Raw genomic sequence first — 23,642 nt, 5'->3', positions numbered from 1 at the left:
CTTAACCCCTATTGCCCACTCTTCCCCCCCTCCAAAAAAAGCAGAAAAAAACCTCAGTATTTGGGGACTTGAATAAGTGAAGAAGAGGTGAAAAAAACAACAGAGAGAAAATCCAAAATGTCAAGAGACCAGAGACAGAGAAGACAAAAGACAGGGTAGTGAAAAATATTAACTAATGGTTCTGAACCTCAGAGGTAAGTGAAAAAAAGGGAAACATATCATAAAGGGCACAAGCTTATCAGTTTATGAAAAGGCAAATGGGGAAGAAATAATAATAGACTCCTTAAATGGGTTATTGTCAAGGGAATATTGAAGTGCAACCAGGGGTGAAGTGGGTGGGAAGCCACAAGAATGTAAAGCCCATAAGGGAGATGAGACAAGATGATCTTAAGATTCTTTCCAACTCTAAATCTATAATCTTAGGTACCTTGGATTTATACTATGTACAATGTCACTTGACAATATACAGAATATAAAAAAGATAATGTCATTATAATCCTGCTCTTAAAAAAGTTGCAGTCTTGTGTATGGGGATAACCAGGAATAAGTAAGTGGTGTAAAGGATTGAGCGTTGGAGTTGGCATCAGGAAGATCTTAGTTCATTTCTGCCCCCCAACACTTCTCAGCTGTGTAAGCCTGAACAAATCACTTAAAATCAGTCAGCCTGAATTTTCTGAAATGTAAAATGGATGTAATGAGAAGGAAAATTCCCTTCCTGAAAAGGAATGGACTAGGAACTCAGATGAAGTTAGTCACCTCTCTCCAAAAGTTACTAAGATAGAATCCTGGGCCGAGAACCAATATATCTCCAGAAGTGAGACTGAAGTTGACCTTCAGTTCAGTTTTAAGGTCCACAAAAGAGTAGGGAAGGAGAAAAAGTGTGAGTGATAGGGAATACAATAAAGAGACAAAATTAAAAAAATCAAGATATAGAACTAGATAAAGGAGATTCAGAAACAATGGAATGCAATAGCCTCCTATTTACTAAAGTGAAAATCATATATTATGTGGGGGGTGGGATCTCTATTTCTTAAAAACTCTTTGGAAAACTGGAAAGCAGCCTTGCAGAAATTACACTTAGACCTTAAACTATATTTGACAATACATTGTAAATAAATATATAACCTTTATATTAATGTTAAGACTATTTTGAAGAGAAGCAGATAATATACCTCTCACAGCTCTGGGTGGAAGATGTGTCGTGAACCAAACAAGATACAGAGATAATTGCAAAGGAAAAGTAGATAACTTTGATAACATGAAACTGAAAGTTTCTTCTTAGACAAATTAATACAACTAGAATAAGAAGGAAAGCAGAATGGGAAAATAAAATATTAATAATAAATTTCTCTGTATGGTTTTGGTGTTTAAGATATATATATATATGTATATTATATACACATATATAGATGTATATATACATGTATATATATATAGTTATAAGCATATAAAATTAATAGTCATTCACCAGTAGATAAATGGTTAAAGGAATAAACAGTTCTCAAAAGAATCATTGAGAAAATACAAAACATTTAGAACCACATGGAGTAATGCTTCACCTCACAATAATCTAATTATCAAAGATGATAAAAATAACAATAGTTAGTATTGATTATGTGCAATAATAGACACACTAATATATTGTTAGTAGAGCTTTGACTTATTATATACATTTTGGTAAGTGATTTGTAATAGTGAAATTAAAGTGACAAAAAAGTAAAACTATTAACTAGAAAAAACTCCTTTATTATGCTTAAACATGAAGGAAGATATCAATAAGTCCCCTTATATACTAAAATAGTTACAGCAGCACTTTTAATGATATGAGGGAATTAGAAACAAAATAGATAAATACCCATCAACAGTGGAATGTCTAAACAAATTCTGGTACATGAATGAAATGGGATATTACTAGGCTGCAAGAAATAATTTGTGTGATAAATAAAGAGAAACAGAAAGCTCTGTATGAACTAATGCAGAGCTAAGTAATCAGATCAAAGAAAACAAAATAAATGATGTCTATGATAATGCAAATGGAAACAACCACACACCAAAAAATCAAAAGCAAATGTAAAAACTATAAAGAACAAGCTTGACTCAAATGAAGAGATATGAGAGGATACCCTAAGCTCACTCCCTAAAGAAGGTGGGGAGTGGTGTCCACAGGTTGCATTAAAAAAAAATTCAGCATATGCATCAATTATGCTGATTTATTTTTCCTTTGTTTTTAATTTTTCCTTCTTTTTTTTCCTTTCCTTATTATAAGTAAAGGTTTTCTGGGAGCAGGAGGGGGAGGGATACTGGGGATAACTATGATGATATAAGAAATAGAAAACAAAAATACTTTTTAAAAAAGAATACCAAATTCTATACAAGATTAACTGACTTTGGTGATAGCACATCAAGAGATGAGATAAAAATCATTGTTCTCTCAGAAAATAGATGCATCATCAAAAATGAATACCATAATCCAGGGAAGTGGGAGGCAAGAAAACTGTGTAGAACATCTTCAGACCAAAATAAAGCATCAGTTGAAGGAATACACAGTAGAAACAGTAGTTAGCATACTTCAAACTCCCAAGTTATTTACCATTTTTATTTAACAAATGGAAATTGATAAATACAAATAAATGATCCAGGAAATGTGATGTAGTAAGTCTGAAGGAGAGAACACCTTCACTGGAAGAGAAATGATCTTTTGGGTGACTATCAAGTGAATATCTGGCTCCCAAGTTGTCTACTGAAGGAAGAAAACAATTTAAATTGAGATACTGGGGGAGAGTCCATTTCAAGGATAGTGAAGGAATAGATATGGAAAAGGACAGAACGAGATCAGGGGCAGTAGCATTCAGTTTGGCTGATATATACAATTCATAAAGTGAAGTAATATGAGACAATGATTACTTAGTTAAATATAGTAGAAGAGTCCTGAGTATGCAGCCAAGACAACTTAAATACCAAATATTGGCTCTGACACTTACTAAGTATATGACCCTGGGCAAATAAGTAACTCACTTTCTGTAAGCATCATTTTATTCTACAGAAAATTGAAATAATGAAAATCATAACATTATTCTATCTCCCTCACCCTGATTCTCCTCTTCTATAAATTAAAAGTAATATCAGAAACCATTTTGTCAGATTATATTCTTTAAAAAAACCTTATCACTTAGAGGAAATTGATGAATATGCTAAAAAATACGGAATATAGAAAAACCTAGACTAGCAAAAGAAGACAAAAGATGATTCAAAAAACCCATTAACAAAAAAAGAAATTGAACAAGTCTTAAATGAATTCCTAAGATGACAATATGGTGGGGAGGAGGATAAAACTCCTGGATCAGATTTATTTAAAAGTGAATTCTATGAAAAATTAAAGGAACAATTAATTGCAGTATAATATAAAGTTATCTGCAATAATAAAAAGACATACATGCAATTATTTCTTCAATATTAATATTACATTGACACCTATACCAAGGATAAACAAAGCAAAGAAAACTACAGACCAATATTCCTAATGAACATTGATGCAAAAATTTAAATATGATATTTTCAACTTGGCTTCAAAGGGATTTAAGAAAAAAATATACATTTGAATTATCTTGAGTTTATACCAGGAATATAGACTTTGTTCAACATATGTTAGACTATAAATATATTATGTCATATTAGTAACATAATTAATTTAAAACACAACATAATTCTATCAATAGATGATATAAAAAAGACTTTTGGAAAAATCCAATGCTTATTTTCAGTAAAATTCCAGAAATCATAGGAATGAATGATAAGGTTTTTTCTTCATAGAGTAAATAATATTTATCAAAGGACAAGAGTAAACATTACATGTAATAGAGAATACCCATTATCATTACAACTATTTAACACAGAACCAGCACTTGCTGATTGCTCACTATAGCAATAATAATAAGAAGCTGAGGGAATAAACATGAGCCAAGATAAAATAAAATGATCCCTTTTTGTATATGGCATGATAATGTACTTAAAGAACTCTAGACAGATAACTAATATTATTTGAAATAATAACCAACAAAGTTTTTTTATATAAAATAAACTTTTTTCCCTGGCCTTTCTATGTATTACCAATGAAAACAAGAACACAGAGATAGAAAGATACCTCTAAAATACTTGGGAGTATATCTACCAAAAGTCACTAAGGAATTCTATGAATTCAACTATAAAATATTTTGAAGAAATACAGCCATGTAAACAGTTAGCGAAACATTATTTGCTCATGAGTAGCTATAACATGTAATACTTACTATCTTATTTTTAGTGTTGTACCTATCAAAGAAACATTTTCTGGAACTAGAAAAATAATGTTGAATTTCATATTGAAGAACAAAATGATAAGAATCTCAAGAATAATAAGGAAAAAAATAGAAGAATGTGGTCTACTCAGGTGTTCTGTGAGATTCAAATGAATAAAATACTTCATAAAACACAATATAAATGCCAGTTATCTTTATTGTTAGCTTCCTAATTAGCCTGTATTCACCAGGCCTCACATCTGGAAACTTCTACTGCTCTTCTGCTCACATGAAATAATGTTTATAAAACAATAAGGAGGTATTCTGGGAAATGTTTAATAATGTGGCTTTCTGGAGGCAAAATAGTAAACTTACACTTTGAAGTTTATTATAAATTACTAATACTTAATTCTAGATAATCAACAAAACAACAAATTCAGATCTGATATATAACATTTTCATAGGTCTAAACGCTTACATTGAAAATTGAACCATTGATTCCCACAAACTAGACAGAGCTGGCTCAGCATGCCACTGCATCTATTAGTATTAGATCTCAATCTGTACTTCTAGCAGGAATCATCAAAATGAATTGGTTAAATGAAAGTGGACCAGAAATGTTAGCCAGCATCTTTATCCACAATGGAGAAAAGAAAAGAAACATATTCTTCAATTAACAGCTTCTGGCCAATCACAGGTATCTTCCTGATGTACTTACTTTTTCATTTTACAAACATGCCACCAGATAATTTGGAGGTAATACAACAAACATCCTGGGGCATTGATCTCTAATGTCTGAAATTAATGAAAAGGAATTTTATAGTGATAAAAAGCATCAGCAGGATCAATATCCTCAAAGGAATGGAAATAACATCAGCTGGAATTTTTATAGCACTTTAGCTTTCAAAGTGCTTTACAAACATTGCTTCATCTGAGTCTCACAGCATCCCTACAAATTAGTTACTACAGAAAGAAAAAGTGGCTTCAGCTCAGGAGACTTGAGCTAGCACTCCCTAACTTTGTGACCAAGTGCAAGAAAATGAACCTCCCTGAAGCTTACTTTTCTCATCTTGATAATGAGTATAATAATACTTGTCCAATCTGACTGACCAAGTTGTTTCAAGGAAAGTTTTGTGAACCTTAAAGTGCTTTATAAATAGGATCTGATACTTGTTTCTCAGGCACCCCTCTTCACTTCCCTCACAAATATCCTCAAAGATTTTGCTAAAAGTCTCAATAAAGCAATACTTTGTAGTTTGTCACTCTGTAAAGGTATTACTTGATTTTTTAATTTGTTTTCACAAAGGTAAAAAAAAAAGTTTTTCATTCTCTTCTTCGCAGAGGTAGAGAATAAGAGGTCTGCAATATTGTGTATCTCAGACATGGTCAATATAACCAATTGATTTCGCTCAACTGATTTTTAAAAAATAAAATATTTGTGACAAGGATTGACTTTTAGTAGGGAAATATTTGGAAATGAAGGTAAAAATTAAAGACGTCAGTCAAATGAGATTATAAATTATGCATAAAAATACACATGATAATTTTTGAACTATAGAAAGGAAAGAATCACACAGTCACTTTTTAACAGATTCTAGAATGTCACATACTTTAGTAACATTTTCATGTGATTGATTACCATATCACACTGATTTACCTACATTTTAGAAAATAATATTCTAAAATCATATTGCCAGGTATATAATTTATAGTTTATTGAATATTCCATCTATGAATATTTCTATGAAAAGTTGGATATTATAATCTTTTTTAGAGAGGTAATTACTGATAATAATGTTTCTCATCCAATTTTATCAAATATAAAATTCAACTTCTGTTGTTTCAATTTAGAGACACTCATTCAGGAATGTCTATTGAAAGGCTAAAATCTGCCTGTTAAAGGAGTAGTAGTATCAAGAGGCCTCAGATGCAGACATGCAGTTCAATACTGCTAATTCCCAAACCAGGAATTCATATGTTGCTTGCTCTGAAAATGTGCCCAAGAAACTCATGAAAATAATAATCCTTGCACTTTGGGGAATATGGAGATACCACAAAATTCTTTTCCCTCTTTAACAGTAAATGGAATCTAAGGTTTCAAAACTGTGTGACAAGACTGAGAAAAGGTAAATTCAAGTCTGAATGTTAAGGGAAAAGGAAACATGATACTAGTCTTAATGTTTTTCAAAGATTTCTGAGACAAATGAGTCTAGCCCCCATTAGTAGGTTTACATGAAAGAGGAAAGGACAGAGAGCAAAGATCTATGGTTCTTCCCCTAGGAATGGGGGAAAAAAGTTTCTCGATGGGTGTTATTCATCTATAATTTGTATGATTTTTCAAATATTCCAATATGACTTCCCCTTTAGGGGCCCTTTATGTAACTGCAATAGTGTTATATTTTTGCAATCTGAGCTAGTGAAAAGTAAATTATTTGGGACTTTCCCTTTCCCTGAAGAGCATAGCAAATGGATGATTGTTAACTGATATCCACATTAGAGAAACAGAAAAATGAAATAACAGGGAAATTGAATAGAGAATAATAAGGCCCTCTACGTCTCTCCTTCCAAACTTCTACCTCAGAGTCTATTTTATTTATAGCCAAATAAATGTATGATTTCAGCTATATGTTAATACAGAATGTCCAGTTAGCTTAATATTGAATGATGGATATACCCTGTGGATATTTGAAGGAGTCATCATTATCGAGTGCTAATTTCTTCCTCTTGAAGGTGCCATGTTTGATTTATATCTGTCTCCTTCCCTATTCAAGCCATTAAGACTAATAGGGCATCAAGAGAGGCAGGCTCCTGAATCACCAATACGTAGATAGTTTAAATAATTGCAAAGAGTGATGTGAACATAGAATGGATATGTGTTGTCCTAAATGATTACATTGTCCTAATGTATGTGGGTTTTTTTTTTTGTTGTTGTTGTTTTGCTTTGGGTAAAACAACAACAACAACAACTAACTAACCTTGATTTGAAGGATAACCTGCTACCCCCCCCCCCCATTCTCCCTATCTTTAAGTCAGGGGAAGTAATGCCATTGAAATACATATTTGGAAAACAGGGATCCAGAATTTTAAAATAAGGGTTAGATCATCACTTCTAAAATGTAGTAAATAGATGCTTAGAAGCAGTTGAGTATTTGGTTTGAAGTCAGAAGGTGTGAATTTGAGTATTAGCCCCATCACTCTGTTATCTTGCATAAGGCTCTTAATATTTCTTGGCCCCAGTTTCCACTTAAATGTCTGAGATTATAGATTTGTCTGAGATTGTAATTGCTACCCCTGCTTTTTTTTTTTGCATCAGCTGGAGCATAACAAATTCTACTTCAACCATCAATTTTAACTGAGTGTGTATCTGTATCTCTCATTTTTAAATGCTTCTTGTAAACAACATATAGTTAGATTCTAATTTTTAATTCATTCTGCTATCCATTTCCATTTTATGGATGAGTTCATCCCTCACATTCAGAGTTATATTTGCTATTTGTGAATTTCCTTCAATCTTATTTTTTATATTGATATTGATATTATTCACTTTTTTTCCCCTTCTCAGCCTCTCTTTTCACCTTATCTCTATTACCTTATCTTCTCCTTTTACTCTCTTATACCTTATTTTACCCTCCTGTTATGGGAATGGGAATTTAAGATCTTCCCTGCCCCTAGGTACTTTGATAGGTTTAAGAGCACCTGGAGCCTGTGATGGGAGGCTTGGTTTTCAGGAATGCCCACACCTTGGTGCTCTGTGATTGGGCAGTGAGTCAAGAGTGTTGTTACATTCTCTGAACCGAGAAAAGGCTAAATATACCCTGATGTGGGATTTTGTTTTGGGGCTCACTTTGAGAAGTGTTGTGTGATTTGACCAGATGAATCTCTGGGCAGCCGTTGAGCCCCCCCTGGCTTTGAAAAACCCAGATGTTGATGTTTCCCTCTCTGGTAACTGACTAGGTATGGATGTAATGGTTGATGAGGTATGAGCTCTGGGAGCCCCCCCTAGCTCTCCTTGACTCCTTGAGGTACAGGCTTTGGGAACCTCCCTTGGACTCTTGATTAAATCATCCCATTTGATCAAGGCATTTGCATGAGGCAATAAGCCTTACATTGTGGCTGAGCCCTAGCCTTTGTTACTAGACTTCCCACCCTCAGATATTAGACTTCCCAATCAAAGTGTTGATCCACCCTTGAGCTGGCTTAGCCCACCATTGTTTGTTGTCCCCTGTTGGCCTCCAGCAACTTCCCCTCCTTAATCATTCCTTGACCTCATTAACCTCTCCTGAACACCCTCCCCAAATTCCTCCTCTAGACTGCCCCTAGATTCCTCCCACTACTTTCTGCATATAAGACCCCATCCTTTCTTCATGTTTGTGAGAGCTCCATAGAATAGTGAAAGCACCATAGAATGACCTAGCACAGACTTACTCTGTGTCTAATACAAGCAAACTTTTAATAAACTTTACTTTTCTTTGGCTGGGAGAAGACATGAGTCAAATTCATTTCGCAGTACCAGGCATGTTGGTATTTTGGCGTTTCCAGAGGAACCCTAATACTCTTTATGGGTAACCTCTTCAATGGTAAGAGAGTTGGAGGCCTCTCTGCTGATATGTTGCTCTGTAATTGTTGTCTTCTTGTAACCTCTGTATACTCTGAAGTTCGGGAAACTGACCTTTTCCCCCTGAACTTGGTAAATGATATGTTTGATTGATTAAAGTAAGATTGTTAACCCATTTTGAGTTGCTTTCCTTTAGAAAAGCAGATCTGAGAACTTAGGTTAGCAGCCACCGTGGGTGGCTGTGTTTGAAGTGTTTGCTTCTACAAATGGCATCATGAACTGGATCTGAAGGAAAGTATGGGGGCTGGTATAATTGTTTCCCAGTTGTGGTAGCTGTGACTCTGTGGAGCCATGGTACAGGAGAGAAGAATGGCATGTATGCTGACTTTGATGAATTGAGAGCAGGAATTGTGAGCTGCCTGCATCAGGACTGGGGCAAAAGCCAGGAGTGGATGCCTCAGGTAGGAGGAGAAGAAATCCAGGAGTTCAGAATTCAGCCATAGGACAAGATAAGCATTGTGTGGCTAGGCAGGAGTGTTTTCTTGCTGCATCCCACAGTTTGGGACCCAGGGGAAGGATGGACTTGTGTCTATGGTGGGTGGGGTAAAGTGTCATGGACCCCCAAGGACCCCACCCTGTTGCTAAGCCTACAAGGGCAGTGTGGGGGGAAGGCAATTGCCCCCTCCTCCCCCCAAAAGAACTTTATTTGGACATTTTTGTTTTGGATTGAAGAGATGCACCTGAATGTACTTTGTGTTTGTTTAAGGCCCTGTGGCCACTTTGGTAAGAGTTATCTTGTAAATGAGGTGTCTCTATTTTGTGAGGATTAAGTTGTACCTAAGAGATGTTAATGCTAATTTAAATGTAAATTGCCTATGCTATGGGCAAGAAAGTCTTGGGGCCAAATGTTCACAGAATGGGAATTTAAGATCTTCCCTGACCCTAGGCCCTTTGATAGGCTTAAGTGCACCTGCAGCCTGTGGTGGGAGGTTTGGTTTTCAGGAATGCTTTTTTATTGGGTTGTGGGTCAAGAGTGTTACATTCTCTGAACCAGGAGAAGGCTATATAAACCCTGATGTGAGGCTTTGTTTTGGGGCTCACTTTAAGAAGAGATGTTGATTTGACCAGACAAGATTCTGGGCAGCTGTTGAGAGACCCCTGGCTTTGAAAACCCAGTTGGTGCTTCCCTCTCTGGTAACTGACTAGGTATGGATGTAATGGTCAGACATTTGGAGGCTTGTCTGCTGAAATGTTTCTCTGTTTTCTTGTGACTTCTGCTTGCAACCTGTCTGTAACTCTTAAGTTTGGGGTGCTGACTTTTTCCCCTGAACTAGGTAAATGATTTGATTAAAATAATTGGTTTGATTGATTAAAGCAAGACTGTTAACCCATTTTGAGTTGCTTTCCTTTAGAAAAGCAGATCTAAGAAACTGTTGGCAGCCACCCTGGGGATGCTGGGGTGCTTGCTGGTACACCTCCCCTCTAAAAGTCCTTCCCTTATCTACTTATGCCACTCTATTAATCTTGATCAATACCCCATTCTAAAAGTCCGTACCTACCCTATTCAGTTTTCTTACCTCTAGAATTTCAGATTTCTAAACCTCTTCAGATATGTTTTTTTCCTCTTCAATCCAGATGAGACTAATGTTCCAGTTTATGAGCCCTCCATTCCTACTTCCTTCTTCAGTATTAGTTCTTCCTTTCATGTGCTATTTTTATGTAAGTTCCCTTTTTCCTACCCAATTTATTTTTTTAGAATATCTTCATCATATACAACTCAGCCCGAACCTTCCTTTCAAATTACCTTAGTAATGATAACAGTAATATAATAATAAAACAATAACTAATACTTACTAATATTAATATTTTCATATATCATAAGTAAACAGTTTGACCTTAGTGCCTTTTGTCTTTAATGATTTCCTTATATTTCTTCTGGATCTTTTGTATCAATTTTTCCCTTGAGTTCTTGTCTGTTTGTTACAAATACTTGAAAGTCTTTCAGTTCATCAAATGTAGAATACTTTTTTTTTTTCATTCAGGATTATCCTCAACTTTGCAGGATAAGTTATTCTTGGATGCTCCTTTGTTTTTGAAAATATAATATTCCAAGATATATGGTCTTCTAGTTTTAATAACCTAATTTTATACTATTTTCATGAATACAATTATTTAAAGACAAGGATTTCTTATGGTTCTATCACTGGATCAGTGTCTAATCTGGTGTTTATATATTTTGTGTATTTATTCATTTGGGAAATGTTACAGAGAATGTTACTATTGGCTATAAAGGTAACTGAAAAGAAGAAATTCATGTCAATTTAGAAAATAAAAACAATTTGACATTTCAAATAAAGTCTCTAGAATGTCAAATTGCACTACTTCAGACTAAGTAGAATAGGGAAAGTAGCATGAACTAATGAAACATCTGAAAAATTGAACATTTTTTGAATGATGTATATTGTCAAGTGCTCACTGGGTTAACATTAGATTTTTTAGTGGAGGATCTTAAGAAAATTATTTTTACTGAGGAGGTTTTTATCCTGAAGTACATACATAATTCTCCTATTGGGTTTATGATCTTGAATGAGGAAAATGACAGTAATATAAAAATAATTGTTTCCGTCAAAATTCTATGTATTTCATTTCATTACATTTAAAAAAAATTACTCTGAGAAGATATCTGTAGGGTTAAGAACTCTATTTTAATAAATTTCACTGGACCAGTAAGGAGACCAGAGTTCTAGTAACAGACCTAGCTATATAACCTCAGAAAAAATTCTTTAAGGAAACAGGAGGCCAGACTTCTATATCATTTTTTACATAGCAAATACTTGACTCAGTCACCTTTCTTTAATGATAAATTTAATGATTTTGTGGAAAACAAAAAAAAAATAGTCCCAAAATATAATTTCAGTTTTCTTAAAGATAGGAATTCAGAGCCACAAAATGGGGGGTCCATATAAAAACAGTATGTTAACATATTAAATCATGATATTTTGGTATTTCTGCCATTAATTTTAAGGGGAAGTGAGCCAGATTGGAGGTAAGGAGTATTGGATGCTGGTCCTTGCTCTACCAGTTATAGACAAGGACAAGTCACTTCACTATAACTATAAGTTATAAATGATTATTTTAACTTTATAGTCTCGTGGTCCTACAAAGCTCTGATCATACTCAAAACATGATAATAGAAACCATACAATAAAATAAACATCCAGCTTTAATTGTTACACTAGAAAAATCCTTCTGGTTGAGATAAATGGTCAAATAACTGTTTTTTTCCACTCACCTATGGTGGGATCATGATAATCAGGAAATCGGTGACTGATAAACTGCATTGTCATTGCTAGAAATAGAAAGAGAGAGACAGTGAGAGACAGAGACAGAGAAAGAGAATACATAAATGAATCTGTTAATAAGATGTAACAAAGGGCCAAAAACATTGGTAAAAATTTACAGGGTGTAATTATTCAGTTTCCAAATTGTGCCATATGATTCATCAGCAAATGTCTTTGGAGAAGCATAAGTGAAATCTGGGAGAAGTAAAAACATGCTTCCATCATTACCAGCAAATGAAACAAATACTCTTAGACTTGTCAGTAATATTTAAGCTAGATAGTAAGGGTTAGTTGACAGAAAATTGTCAGGATGATGGAATCTGAGTCCTGGTTCTGCCTAAGTAGCTGTTCAACTTTGGAAAAGTCATGACATGTCCCTGGGCCTTAGTTTCTTCACATGTAAAAAGAACAGATTTGACTAGATGCTTTCATAGGTCTACTATAATTCAAAATTCTATGAGGTTATAACCTTTTTTTATTATCCTTGGACTCATGATTATTATTCACAATCATAATTATGAACACTGTGAAAGAGAGATGGACAAGTAGCCCTATGTCAAATGGCCTCTGAACACTCACTCTCCAGATTGTTAATATACTTTCAGTAATATGTTACCCAAAACTAAGCATAACACTCGAGCTTTGTTCTGACCAGTGATTAATATAATGGGAATATCACTATCTCCTAAACATATTCTGCAAATCCCTCCTTTCTTGGTTTCATTTTCTCAATTCCTCATAGCTAGAATATTTTTCTCTCGCATTGGATATATATTTGTCACTGATTGGGGGATGGGGTAGAGGTGGTAACAGGAAAGGATTAAGTTAGGCTTGAAGAAAGTAGTGACATTTGAGTTTTGAAAGTTATATAGAAACACATCAAAGAGAGAGAAATATTACAGGCATAAGGGAGGGAAATGAACAAAGGAACACAAGATAAAAAAAATTGAAGGAAGAACACGTGCTGTATTTGGTTTCTCTGTGGGCTAAAACATAGAATGCTTTTGTTGTTGTTCAGTTGTATCCAACTCCTTAGGATCCTCTAGGCCACATTGGCCACAGCAATTTCATACCACAGACGTTGGAGTGTTTTGTCATTTTCTTCTCCAGTGGATTTAGAAAAACAGGGGTTAAGTGACTTGTCCAGGGTAACACAGCTAGTAAGCATCTTCAGATAGGATTTTAATTCAGGTCTTCTGACTTCAGGCTAAGAGCTCTATCCACTGAGCCTAGATTTATAGCTGTCTAGCTAACATTTACATGGAAATTTAAACATTTCAACATGCTTTTATCTACATTAAATAATTGTATCCTTTCAGTAATTCTTGTGAGTAGGTGCTATCCTCCTCCTCCTCATCATCATCAAGTTACAAATGAGAAAACTGAGACAGACAGAGGTTACATGAATTGCCTGGGGTTATACAGTAAGTATCTGATGCAGGATTTGAACTTTGTTTTATCCTGACTCCAAGTCCAGTACTTTTTCCACTGTAACACCAACATACTCACATGCCTCATTTTTTTCTGCTATACTATACAATGCAAGAGCAGGGCCTTGTCTTATTCAATGCATTCTCCATAAAGTCTTGTATAAAAGAAGTACTTAAGGAATGAAAACACTCAAAAAGCCACAGGCATTTCTAAATGCTGTGCAGGACTGAAAGGATGCTACTACACACTCCACTGTATTTAGCCACCATACAAAAACACTATAAAACAAATATTAAATCAATCCATCCTTATGTTTTGGGGAAATTACTGTCATTTTCATATAGGGTAAACTGAGGCTCAGAAAAAGTGGAATGCTTAAATTGACAAGATTCTCAATTTACTATTATTATTTTAGTCATGCTGAATCTTTCTTAAATAGTCAGACATACACCTGAAGCAATAAATATGTAGGGTGGCTGTATTTAATATGATAACTCAAGCCATTTTAGTTACCTAATGGAACAGTAAGCACCCTAGCATACCCAAGATTACTGCTATTACTTTGATCTGCTTTACTAAAGGAAAGAGACTTTAAAGAGCTCAACAATGTTTAATTTTATATATAGTGTCACTTATTTGGAAAAGAACATATGTTCTGACAAGTAAGGTCTTAGATTAATATGGTAGTTGGGCAGAGAGGAAACAATAGTAACTTTTATAAATCCTCTTGTTGTCTACTTACATTAAAACATCATTTTAAAGGATTCAATGGCTTCAGATAGGCATGTCTTCTGCCTTATTTAAGAGAAGTTTAAATAATGTTCAGTAGTTGAATTCTTGTGTAACATGAGCAATTCCTAGTTACAACTTAAGTGTAACCCTAGGCAGCTAGGTAGTATACTGCATACAGTGCTGGAACTGGAGAAAGGCACTGAATTCAAATCCTGCCCTCTATATTTAAGAATATGACCCTAGGTAAGGTCAATGAGCAGCCACTCTCAGAGTAAGTTTCTTCAATTGCCAAGTAATGATAATATAATCCACCTTACAAGGTTATTGTGAGGAAGTGTATGTAAAGTGATTTGCAAACTTCAAAACCTTATATAGATGTTAGCAATTATTACTTTTAGAAGGAAGTTGTAGAGGAGGGGTTGAAATATGTATGTTGTGTGTGTACATGTACATTTAAGCATCTAGGATTGAAAAGTCTCACCCTATAGTGGTCTTTTTGTTTGTATGTTGTTGTTAAGTGTTGTGTGTACACGAATAACTAGGAAGAGAAGGGAGAAATGCTTCTGCACTGCCTCTGTATCCATGGGAAAAGCAGTTAAATGTCAGAGATCTTAAAATTCAACTTGTATTATAGTTTTGTCTGTTTTAATATAACCCTAAGATTCTTCTTATCTGTCTACAGAAAACAGAGTTCATGGAATAGAATAATATGGGATAAGGATAGAAAGAAATACAGATCCCTGCTTAGGAAAAGATGTAAATATCAGACAAAGACTGATTTTCATTCACTAGATGATAGGGAGTCATTGAAGATGTTTGAGCAGAAGAATGACATGATTAGAATATGGGTTAAAAAAAGAATTTTTTTTAAGAAGAAAATATTCTGGCATTTTAAGCAAAGGAGATTGAAAGTGAAAGGAAATAGAGAAAAGATAATCTTCTTGGAGCCTACTGATACAGAGTAGGCAAACTGTAGTGTCTAGACTACATATTCACATATATATTTTATGATATGATATTGACAAGAAATTATGTGTACAAAACTTTTATCTGATATCTACTATCTGTGTGACCTAGGGCAAGTCATTTTACTTCTCATTGTTCTAGGCAACTGTCCAAAACTGTAAATTGGGGGTTGTGATGGAAGGCTGATCTTCATTGGTTTAAAAAAAAGTGAAATTAAGAACCTTTAAGTTCTAGTACTGACCTGTAGCCTAAGACTACTCAGTTATCAATGAATTCATATTATATAAGCTTTCTTCTATTCCATGGTCACAAATGAAAAAGTCAGGTTCTGCCAGTTATATCCTAAATGTTTATTCTGATTTGTAATGAAGATTATGATATACTGAAAGAGATCTATATGGCAAATGTGGAACCCAATTTTTTTCTTCAAGGGATAAGGGACAGAAACCAGATCTGTGATTACATTACTATATGAAACTAACTCCCAGATAATGAAACTCCCTGAACTAATGTAGGCAGACATCTTTCTCTATAATCTAGAGTTTTAGGGAGTTCCCTAGAGCATTGAAACTTTAAATGACTTGCCTAGGGCCATAGCCTGTAAATTTTAGAAGAAGGACTTGGCCTTTTTTAACTCTGAGGTCAGCTTATTATCTATTATGTTACAGCTACATTGGAGTCTTAATTTTTTACTTGGAGAAAAATAAAACAATATGCTATACCAAGACAAAGATATAATGAAATTATTAGAAACTATAAGACAGTGTGTACATATATGCATATGGGTACATTATATCATCTATCTATACACACATATGTGTGCATATGTATACACATATATCATAGTATGTACCCATATATATGCATAATGTATTATATGTGTGTACTTGCATATAAAGATATGCACATGCAACTAAGCATATACGAATGTGTTCACATATATCAATACATACAGCACTGGGTTTGCAGTCAGAGGACCTAGGGTCAAATCCTGAGTGTCACTTATATGAAAGATCTTGAGCAAGTTATTTAATATCTCTATGTGTCAATTTCTTCATACATAAAATGAAGAGGTTGGACTAGGTGATCTCTGAGGTCATCGAGGGATATGAATCTAGGATTATATGGCCTGGAAGGAGCTGCACAGTTCATTGATAATTGTGAGTTCAGAGACAGTAGAAACAGAAGAGTCTTATAGAATTTGGGAAGCGCTAAAGATGTATGCAGGTAAGCATTTTAAATGGTGACAGATATGGCCTCTCTAAACATGGAGTCATAGTAAAAATCCTTAGACATAAATTGGTCCTGGATTTTCTGGTACAGTTTTTCATAGACAGCTGAAATGGATTTAGTGACTGCAGCTTCTGCCTAAATGGAAACCTGAAGCTCATCTTCTATTGGAAAAAAAAAAAAAGTTCCTCTTTCTCCAATCTCCTGACCTTCCCCAACCTTCCCCAGAGGCAGAACCAATGTAAAGAAACCAAGCTGAGCTTAATTCCAGAACTTTAAAAATTTAATTAAAAAAGATTGATTTATTAAATTTTCTTTTTTTTTGTACAAAGTTATAGTGAACTGAAGTACCTGATGAGACTCCAGGGAGTTGTTTCCTAGCACTGAAGTAATTTAGAAAATAAACAAAACACCTACCTAAACACATAAAGTTCAGTACAAGAAATCAGCTACTCTGATTTATCATAAATGTGTGACTGATTGCTTAGGGGACTGAACTTCAATCATTTTATGATATCTAACCCAATATTGAAGGTGCATTCCCTTGAAAATTAGCTTAGTTACTCACAGATTTTATTGTCTTACATTTAGTAGTGAGCTAATGATTTCATTTGACAATGCTGTGTCCAACTTTAGCACAGGTAGAAGCCACTTTAGAACAACCAAATGAAAGACCACCTGGTAAACTTTAGTAATTACTAGGGCTTCAGTCCAGCCTGACCCCCAGGGTTGGAAGGAATGGGAAGGCAAGCTTGAGGCTAAGTGAGGCTAATAGGTATGGATGGGGCAATGGCTCTGATCTCTTAAACCAATTTCTGATATATAAACATTAGGGATATATTCCAACTGAGGTAAGAATTATCTTTTATTTTTATAATGCAAATAACTCCAGGAAGAATAATACAAGTTGATATTCATATCCAGGTTTAGAGCTCATAAGAGCTTTCTCTAAAAGCATTATTGTAAGTTAGGGTGAGTGTTTTTCCTCCCACTTGACAAATGAAGATACTGTCTTAGGGAAGTTAGATGACTTGCCTAAGGCTACACAGCTAGTGTTGGAACTGGGATTCAAAATCACATCCCTGACTTTATATTCAATACTTCACCATGCTTGCTACTGAAACATTCATTCCTGACACTTTAATGGAAGAAAATGCATTAGATAAGTGGTAAAAAGAGATAAAACAGAAGGAAAAGAACTGAGTACTTAAGAAAGGTCTTGAATAAGAGGGGAGGGAGGCACAGAAAGATGACTCACCACAAACTTAATTTTACCCACTGTTGGCTCTATATATGGCATAGCCATTATCTCAAGATTTGAGTGGGTCTCCTTTGGAAACTTGAGAAGAAATCCTCTAGTTATAAAAGTACTTTCCAAATCTCCTTTGAAAAATCTTAGTCAATAAAATAAGACTATACTAGTGATTTGCCAGCAGCCAGTGAATTTTGAGTGTGGAGAGTTATTTTTCTAAAACGATGCTAACACATGTTTTTCTTTCCCCAAAATGGCATTTTTGCAGTAGATGAACTGGACTTTATAAATGATTAGAGGCATCCAACAAGATCACTCTTAATAAACAGGCTAAATTGATCCACAGAGATGTGGAAATTTGCTAACTTGCTTCAGTACATGTATAACAAGATATTCTAGCACAGACAGGAAGCTGTTGAGCAGGCTGGGAGAAGAATTTTATATGCAGAAATAAAGACCAGTGACTGAGTACAAGGGATGTGCAATGAGAATATAAAGCATCAAACAGTGTCTGATGAGGAATCCTCTTCAAAGTCAGGATGACAACAATCTCTAAGGGCTATTAAGTTAAGAATCAGAATGAGGCTTCAGGTGATGGATACCACAGAAAGCAGTGTGATAGGAAGTCTGACAAAAATTTCTCACAATTTGCCATGATCAAGTGCTCTGTGGGTTAATGTGGATTTTATTCTCATCCACTCATATGTGTCCCTGCTGTCAGTTTCGTTATAATTCCTTGGATTCCTAATGTCATTTTCCTCATTGTTCTTCAAGGCAAGAATTTCCACTAAGTGATGGCAGACACGTGTGTCAGGCCTATCTGCACTGGGACTGTGATGCCATGCATGTGAATGGAAAAGGTCAGACAAAGTTCCCAGAATTCTATAGTTAAAAAGTTAAGCTGCTATTAGCCTAAGTTAGTGGTGAATAGAATAATAATACCTTACATTTTTATATCATTTACTAGATAGGAGCCAAGAGGAAAATATCTAATATTTTTTTAAATGACAAGACCAGGTTGACAGTTGGGGACCAAGAGATCCACAAGAAACATAAGAGCAGGTAAAGCAGTCAAATTAAAATATCTGAGACAACCCAGCTAGGAAATGACAATGGAGAGACTCTGCTATTGAGGGAAAACAAAATAAACAAAGAAAAACTTGTCCCACCTTCCTGCTATTATCAACTAGATCTAATTGCCAAGATTGATCGGCCTAACATATACAGGTATGTGCAAATGTGGGAATGGAAATATCCAGCAGCTATGGGGAATAGGGAAGCTGAGGGGAAGGTAGAGCCTGATGATTACAATGAAATGCATCAAATTAGATAAACCTTAGCTTCTTCATCAGCAAAAATGTGGGTAATATATGTCCTAGAAGTTAGATTTAGACTTGAAAGGGATCTTAGAAGCCCTGTAGCCCAACCCGTTCATATTATAGAAGATAAAATAAGACCCAGGTATATTAAGTGTAAATTGCTTCACAAATTTTAAAACATTATGTGTGTATACATATATAGATAGCCATAGATATAGATAGAAATAGATATATAGATATATGTCATTTATTGATGCTGGTTGTATTAATCAAAGAATTTGTCACAAGGGTAGATGGCATAGCTGAATGTTATATGGACACTCAGATGATGTCAGAGACATAAATCTCAATTCCATTAAACTGGTTAAATTCAAAAGAAGAACTTGTTAATAATTCTTTAAAAGTTCTATTAAAATATATTATCTTTTTTTAAAAAAAATCTCAGTCTCCTCTACCAAAGAGACATTTCTTAAAACAAAGAATTCAAAAAGAAGAGAAGAAAAGGAAAAAAAAAAGATCTGTAAAACTGATTCAATACATCAAAAAATCTGACATTTTATGCAATATTCCACATTTGTAGATCCCACACCTTTCTAAAGGATTTGAGAGAGTTGTCTTTTAATATCCCTTCTTTAGGTCAAAATAATTCTGTTAATTTTGCAAAATTTATTTTTGATTGTTTAGTGACTGATTTCATTTATTATTGCAGTTAGTGATTATATTGGTTTAAGTCATCTAGGTGGATAGAGTAGACTCATCTTCCAGAGTTTAAATCTGGCCTCAGGCACTTATTATCTATGTGACCCTGGGCAAGGAAATTAACTCAATCTCCCCATTTGTAAAATGAACCACAGAAAGAAATGATAAACCACACCTGTATCTTTGCCAAGAAAACCTCAAGTAAGGTCATAATGAGTCAGACATGACTGAAAGAACTGAACAAAAAACAAATATAAATCCTCCTCAATGTAATATATACCTAAACCACCTAAGAGAGTGTCAACCAACATGGGCAATGCTAAGTATCCTGCTGTTAGGAGGCTAGAGAACTAGTGCATAAACGGACTTTCCCCATTGGTGCATGACTATATGTTTGTTTATTTGTTTTTCCCATGTTTTTCTGCATATTTAAAATTTTCTGCATCTTTAAAACTGAGTGACTGAGCAATGTTCAGAACTTTTACAGCATTATATATGATAATGAAATGACTCCTACATTAAAAGCCAGGTAGAAATTTAGCTAAACTGTGATCATAATCCCTCCCTTCTTCCCAGGAGACTGAGGTGGGGTAGGGAGTGATATATGATAATAGGTACTGGGAAAATGTTTACATATTTTTTTCTTGCTATAATTTTGAAGTAAAAATTCTTGGGCAGGTGGTGGAGAGTTAATGCAAGGTTAAGAAGTTAAATGAAATTGAGATGAAATTGTTAGAAAGTGGAGAAACAGCTTTTGGGTGCTTGAGCCAATGGTAGAGAAAAAATATACCTAACCCTTTCAGAGTACCCTGAGGGAGTAAAATGTTGCAAGTCTGGCCCTGAAAGACAAGCCAGAATCAGAATCAGGTTACACATTTCTCTGCAGTCATCATATTGGTTGCTTCTGACAACACTAATATTCTATTATATTCATATATTGTAATGTATTAGCTGCCACTACCACCCATTCAATAGTCATTGACTTTGTTTCTAGCCCTTTTCTATGACAGAAGTTCTACTGTAAATGTAATGGTATATATGGAGCCTAAAAGATTTCTTACAAAAACAAAAAATTGGATTTTAAAATAAAATCTGAACTATATGTCTGAAGGCATAGTATGAATAATTATCAGTATTGAACTACATCCTTTCTTCACTAAAAGATTCACATATTGTAAACCAATAAAAAGAAACCTTTGTAGCTAGCACAGGGGAGAGAAAAATCTAATTCTATCACAGTTTAACATTTCAGGAAATGTCCTGAGAGTCATGTTTTGGTCTTCACTCAGACTAAATTATTACGGCATATTACCACAACCAGGTAATTAATAGGGCTTTTGGGGAAGAGGATAGGGGATGTGAAGAAGGAATTATGAATTTAGGGAGTGAATGAATCGTTAGGCTTTTGTTCCTTCTAGGTAATGGGCAAGTATTTTAGGGTACATTTCCTGGATTTGAACAGGTTCAGGATCACTGAAGAAATTTCAAGGAGAGAGTCTCTAGGAAGTGGGATAGATAGAACAACAAATCACACAAGAAGTAGGATATGCTGCTGATGGGCCGCTCAGTTTTGTAGGTAGTTTAAGCACAAAGGTTTCTTTGTTTCATGAAAAACAAGTTTTCACTGCTAATATGTTACCTGCTTTGCTATTAAGCATAGAAAAGACGTGCTTGTGCCTCCTCTTATCTTATGACTCCTTCACTAGGCACAGATTGTGATATACCACTGCTTCTGCTTTTATCACTATAAAAGGACAAAGGATACCATAGGGCAGATGCTCAGTCCCAACTACCAACATGCACCATTTCCTTGTGTTTAAAAATTGTGACCTTCCAATATAAGTAGACTTTTTTGGGGGGTCATGTATTGGGTCAATCATTTATACCAGCCCTATATTTTAGGTTTGGGTGGCTACTAGATGTTTTCTATGACAATAAATGATAGTAAGTTTTCCTTTTCAAATCTAATATGAGTTCTTTCTCTTTTTTTTTTTTTTATTCTCTTCTTGTATAGAGGAAGGGGGTTATATAATTTGCCAGCAGGGACTTGGAAATAGCCATAACTTATAAGAGATTTTTTTTTTGTTTGAGTAAGTTTGGGATTGAACAGACTCAGTTTAGATTATTTTGAAAAATAAGGTCTATATGTTGGGAGGGTATGCTGGTGAAGCAGATCACATTTTTCAAGTAGACTAAAGGAGGGACTGTGTACCTGGGAATGGAATTTTTCTATAAAGAAAAAGGGAACTGAATTAGGCCTAGAAAACAATAACTATAAAGTAACTTAACCAGTATGAACTGCATAAGTGCCTCTTTTATGCACTGTTGAGTACCCACAAATCTATGACTGATATTTCGCAGCTGCATAGACATTCTATTAAAGAAATTTAAGGAAATCAAGAAATATTTAATAAAGATTTTCCAAATTCAAGATATTAAATCAAGCATATGGGATATAAAGATAAAATGGAAGAGTTCCTTTTTCTTCATGGACTTTACATTCTACTGAGAATGTCAATTCAAACATCATCTAGCTTAACTAAAAAATGAATAATAATTATCTATAAAACATGATCATGAGGCCTCCATTTAATCACCTTTCATGACAAGTAATTCACTGATTGTTAAGGAAAATCATACCACTTTTGGACAGTTCCATATTCTAGGAAACTGTCTCTATATCAAACTGAAATCTGCCTCTATACCTTCAGTTGTTCTTGTTTCTGTTGCCTATATGAAAGTAAATAAACTTTGGTCCCCTTCTATGCGACAATTCTTCCAATTTTAGAAGACAGCTATTATCCTCCACAAAAACCAACCCTAGCAAGTCTTTTCTCTGTTCCAGACATACTCAGATCCTGGAATGAAACCTCACATCATGTGAAACACAGACTGCTAACCACCATGTTTGCTCTCTTCTCGATATTCTATAGTTTGTTAATGACCTTGATAATATATGGTAATGGAACTGAATATGCTATTCTAGAAATGATCAGATGAAATAAAATACAGGAGCAGTATAAACTCCTTCATTTTGTATTCTATACTTTTGGTAATGAATTCTCAGAACTCTTCAGATAATTTGGCTTCTATATCATATGATTTACTTATATTGTGACAAGAATGCCTAATTAGCCAGATGTTCATGCTATCTTTGTATAGCTAATTTGACATTAAAAGTAGTATTTATATTTAACATTGTGAAATTTCTTGTTATTACATTTTTCCCTTCGTAAAATTTTAGTATCTTTTCAGGTCCTGATTCAATCAAAATTTATCTATACCTTTCAGATTTAGGTAATTTACAAATTTTATAAGCCTTTCTATCTAAGTCATTGATATTGAATAAGGTAGGACCAAGGTATAACTGTATATCTGCCCATCAGATATCTCCATGTAAGTTGATCTTAATCCATTATTCCACATTCTCTATGACCAGTTGTTCAACCAATTATTTTTCAGTAACAAACTGTTAAGCACCTATTATAATAAAAATGCAAGGATTGAAACAACACCTATTCATAAGGAGTTTATATTGTAGCAGTGGTAACGAATATATATATATATATATAATACATATGAAATAAAGTACATATAAAATAAGTGCCAAGAAAAAAAATACAACTCCACCCCCCAAAAATAATCCAAGGTTGTTAACTACAAGATAATTTTAAAGGAAGGGTGATAGGAATTTGATGGATCAGGAAAAGTGCCATATATATATATATATATATATATATATATATACACATATATATGTATATACACACACACACACACACACACACACACACACATATATATATATATATATACTTGACCTGTATAGGAAACAAAGAGCAT

General features: G+C 34.3%; 1 protein-coding gene across 1 annotated transcript in view; it reads right to left on the bottom strand.

Moving 5' to 3' along the window:
* The window catches only part of RIT2 (Ras like without CAAX 2), a 513,738-nt gene that overhangs the window by 355,266 nt on the left and 134,830 nt on the right, over positions 1-23,642 (bottom strand). Inside the window, 1 exon segment of the mRNA XM_069077860.1 lies at positions 12,122-12,178. Within this exon segment, the coding sequence (XP_068933961.1) occupies positions 12,122-12,178 (57 nt within the window).

This window comes from Petaurus breviceps, unplaced genomic scaffold (genome assembly GCF_028583685.1).
Source record: "Petaurus breviceps papuanus isolate PSGF00001 unplaced genomic scaffold, PetGlider_PUasm1.0 151, whole genome shotgun sequence".
NCBI classification, from domain to species: domain Eukaryota; kingdom Metazoa; phylum Chordata; class Mammalia; order Diprotodontia; family Petauridae; genus Petaurus; species Petaurus breviceps.
The sequence above is the reverse complement of the archived record's forward strand: the minus strand, read 5'-3'. Positions and strand labels throughout refer to the sequence as shown.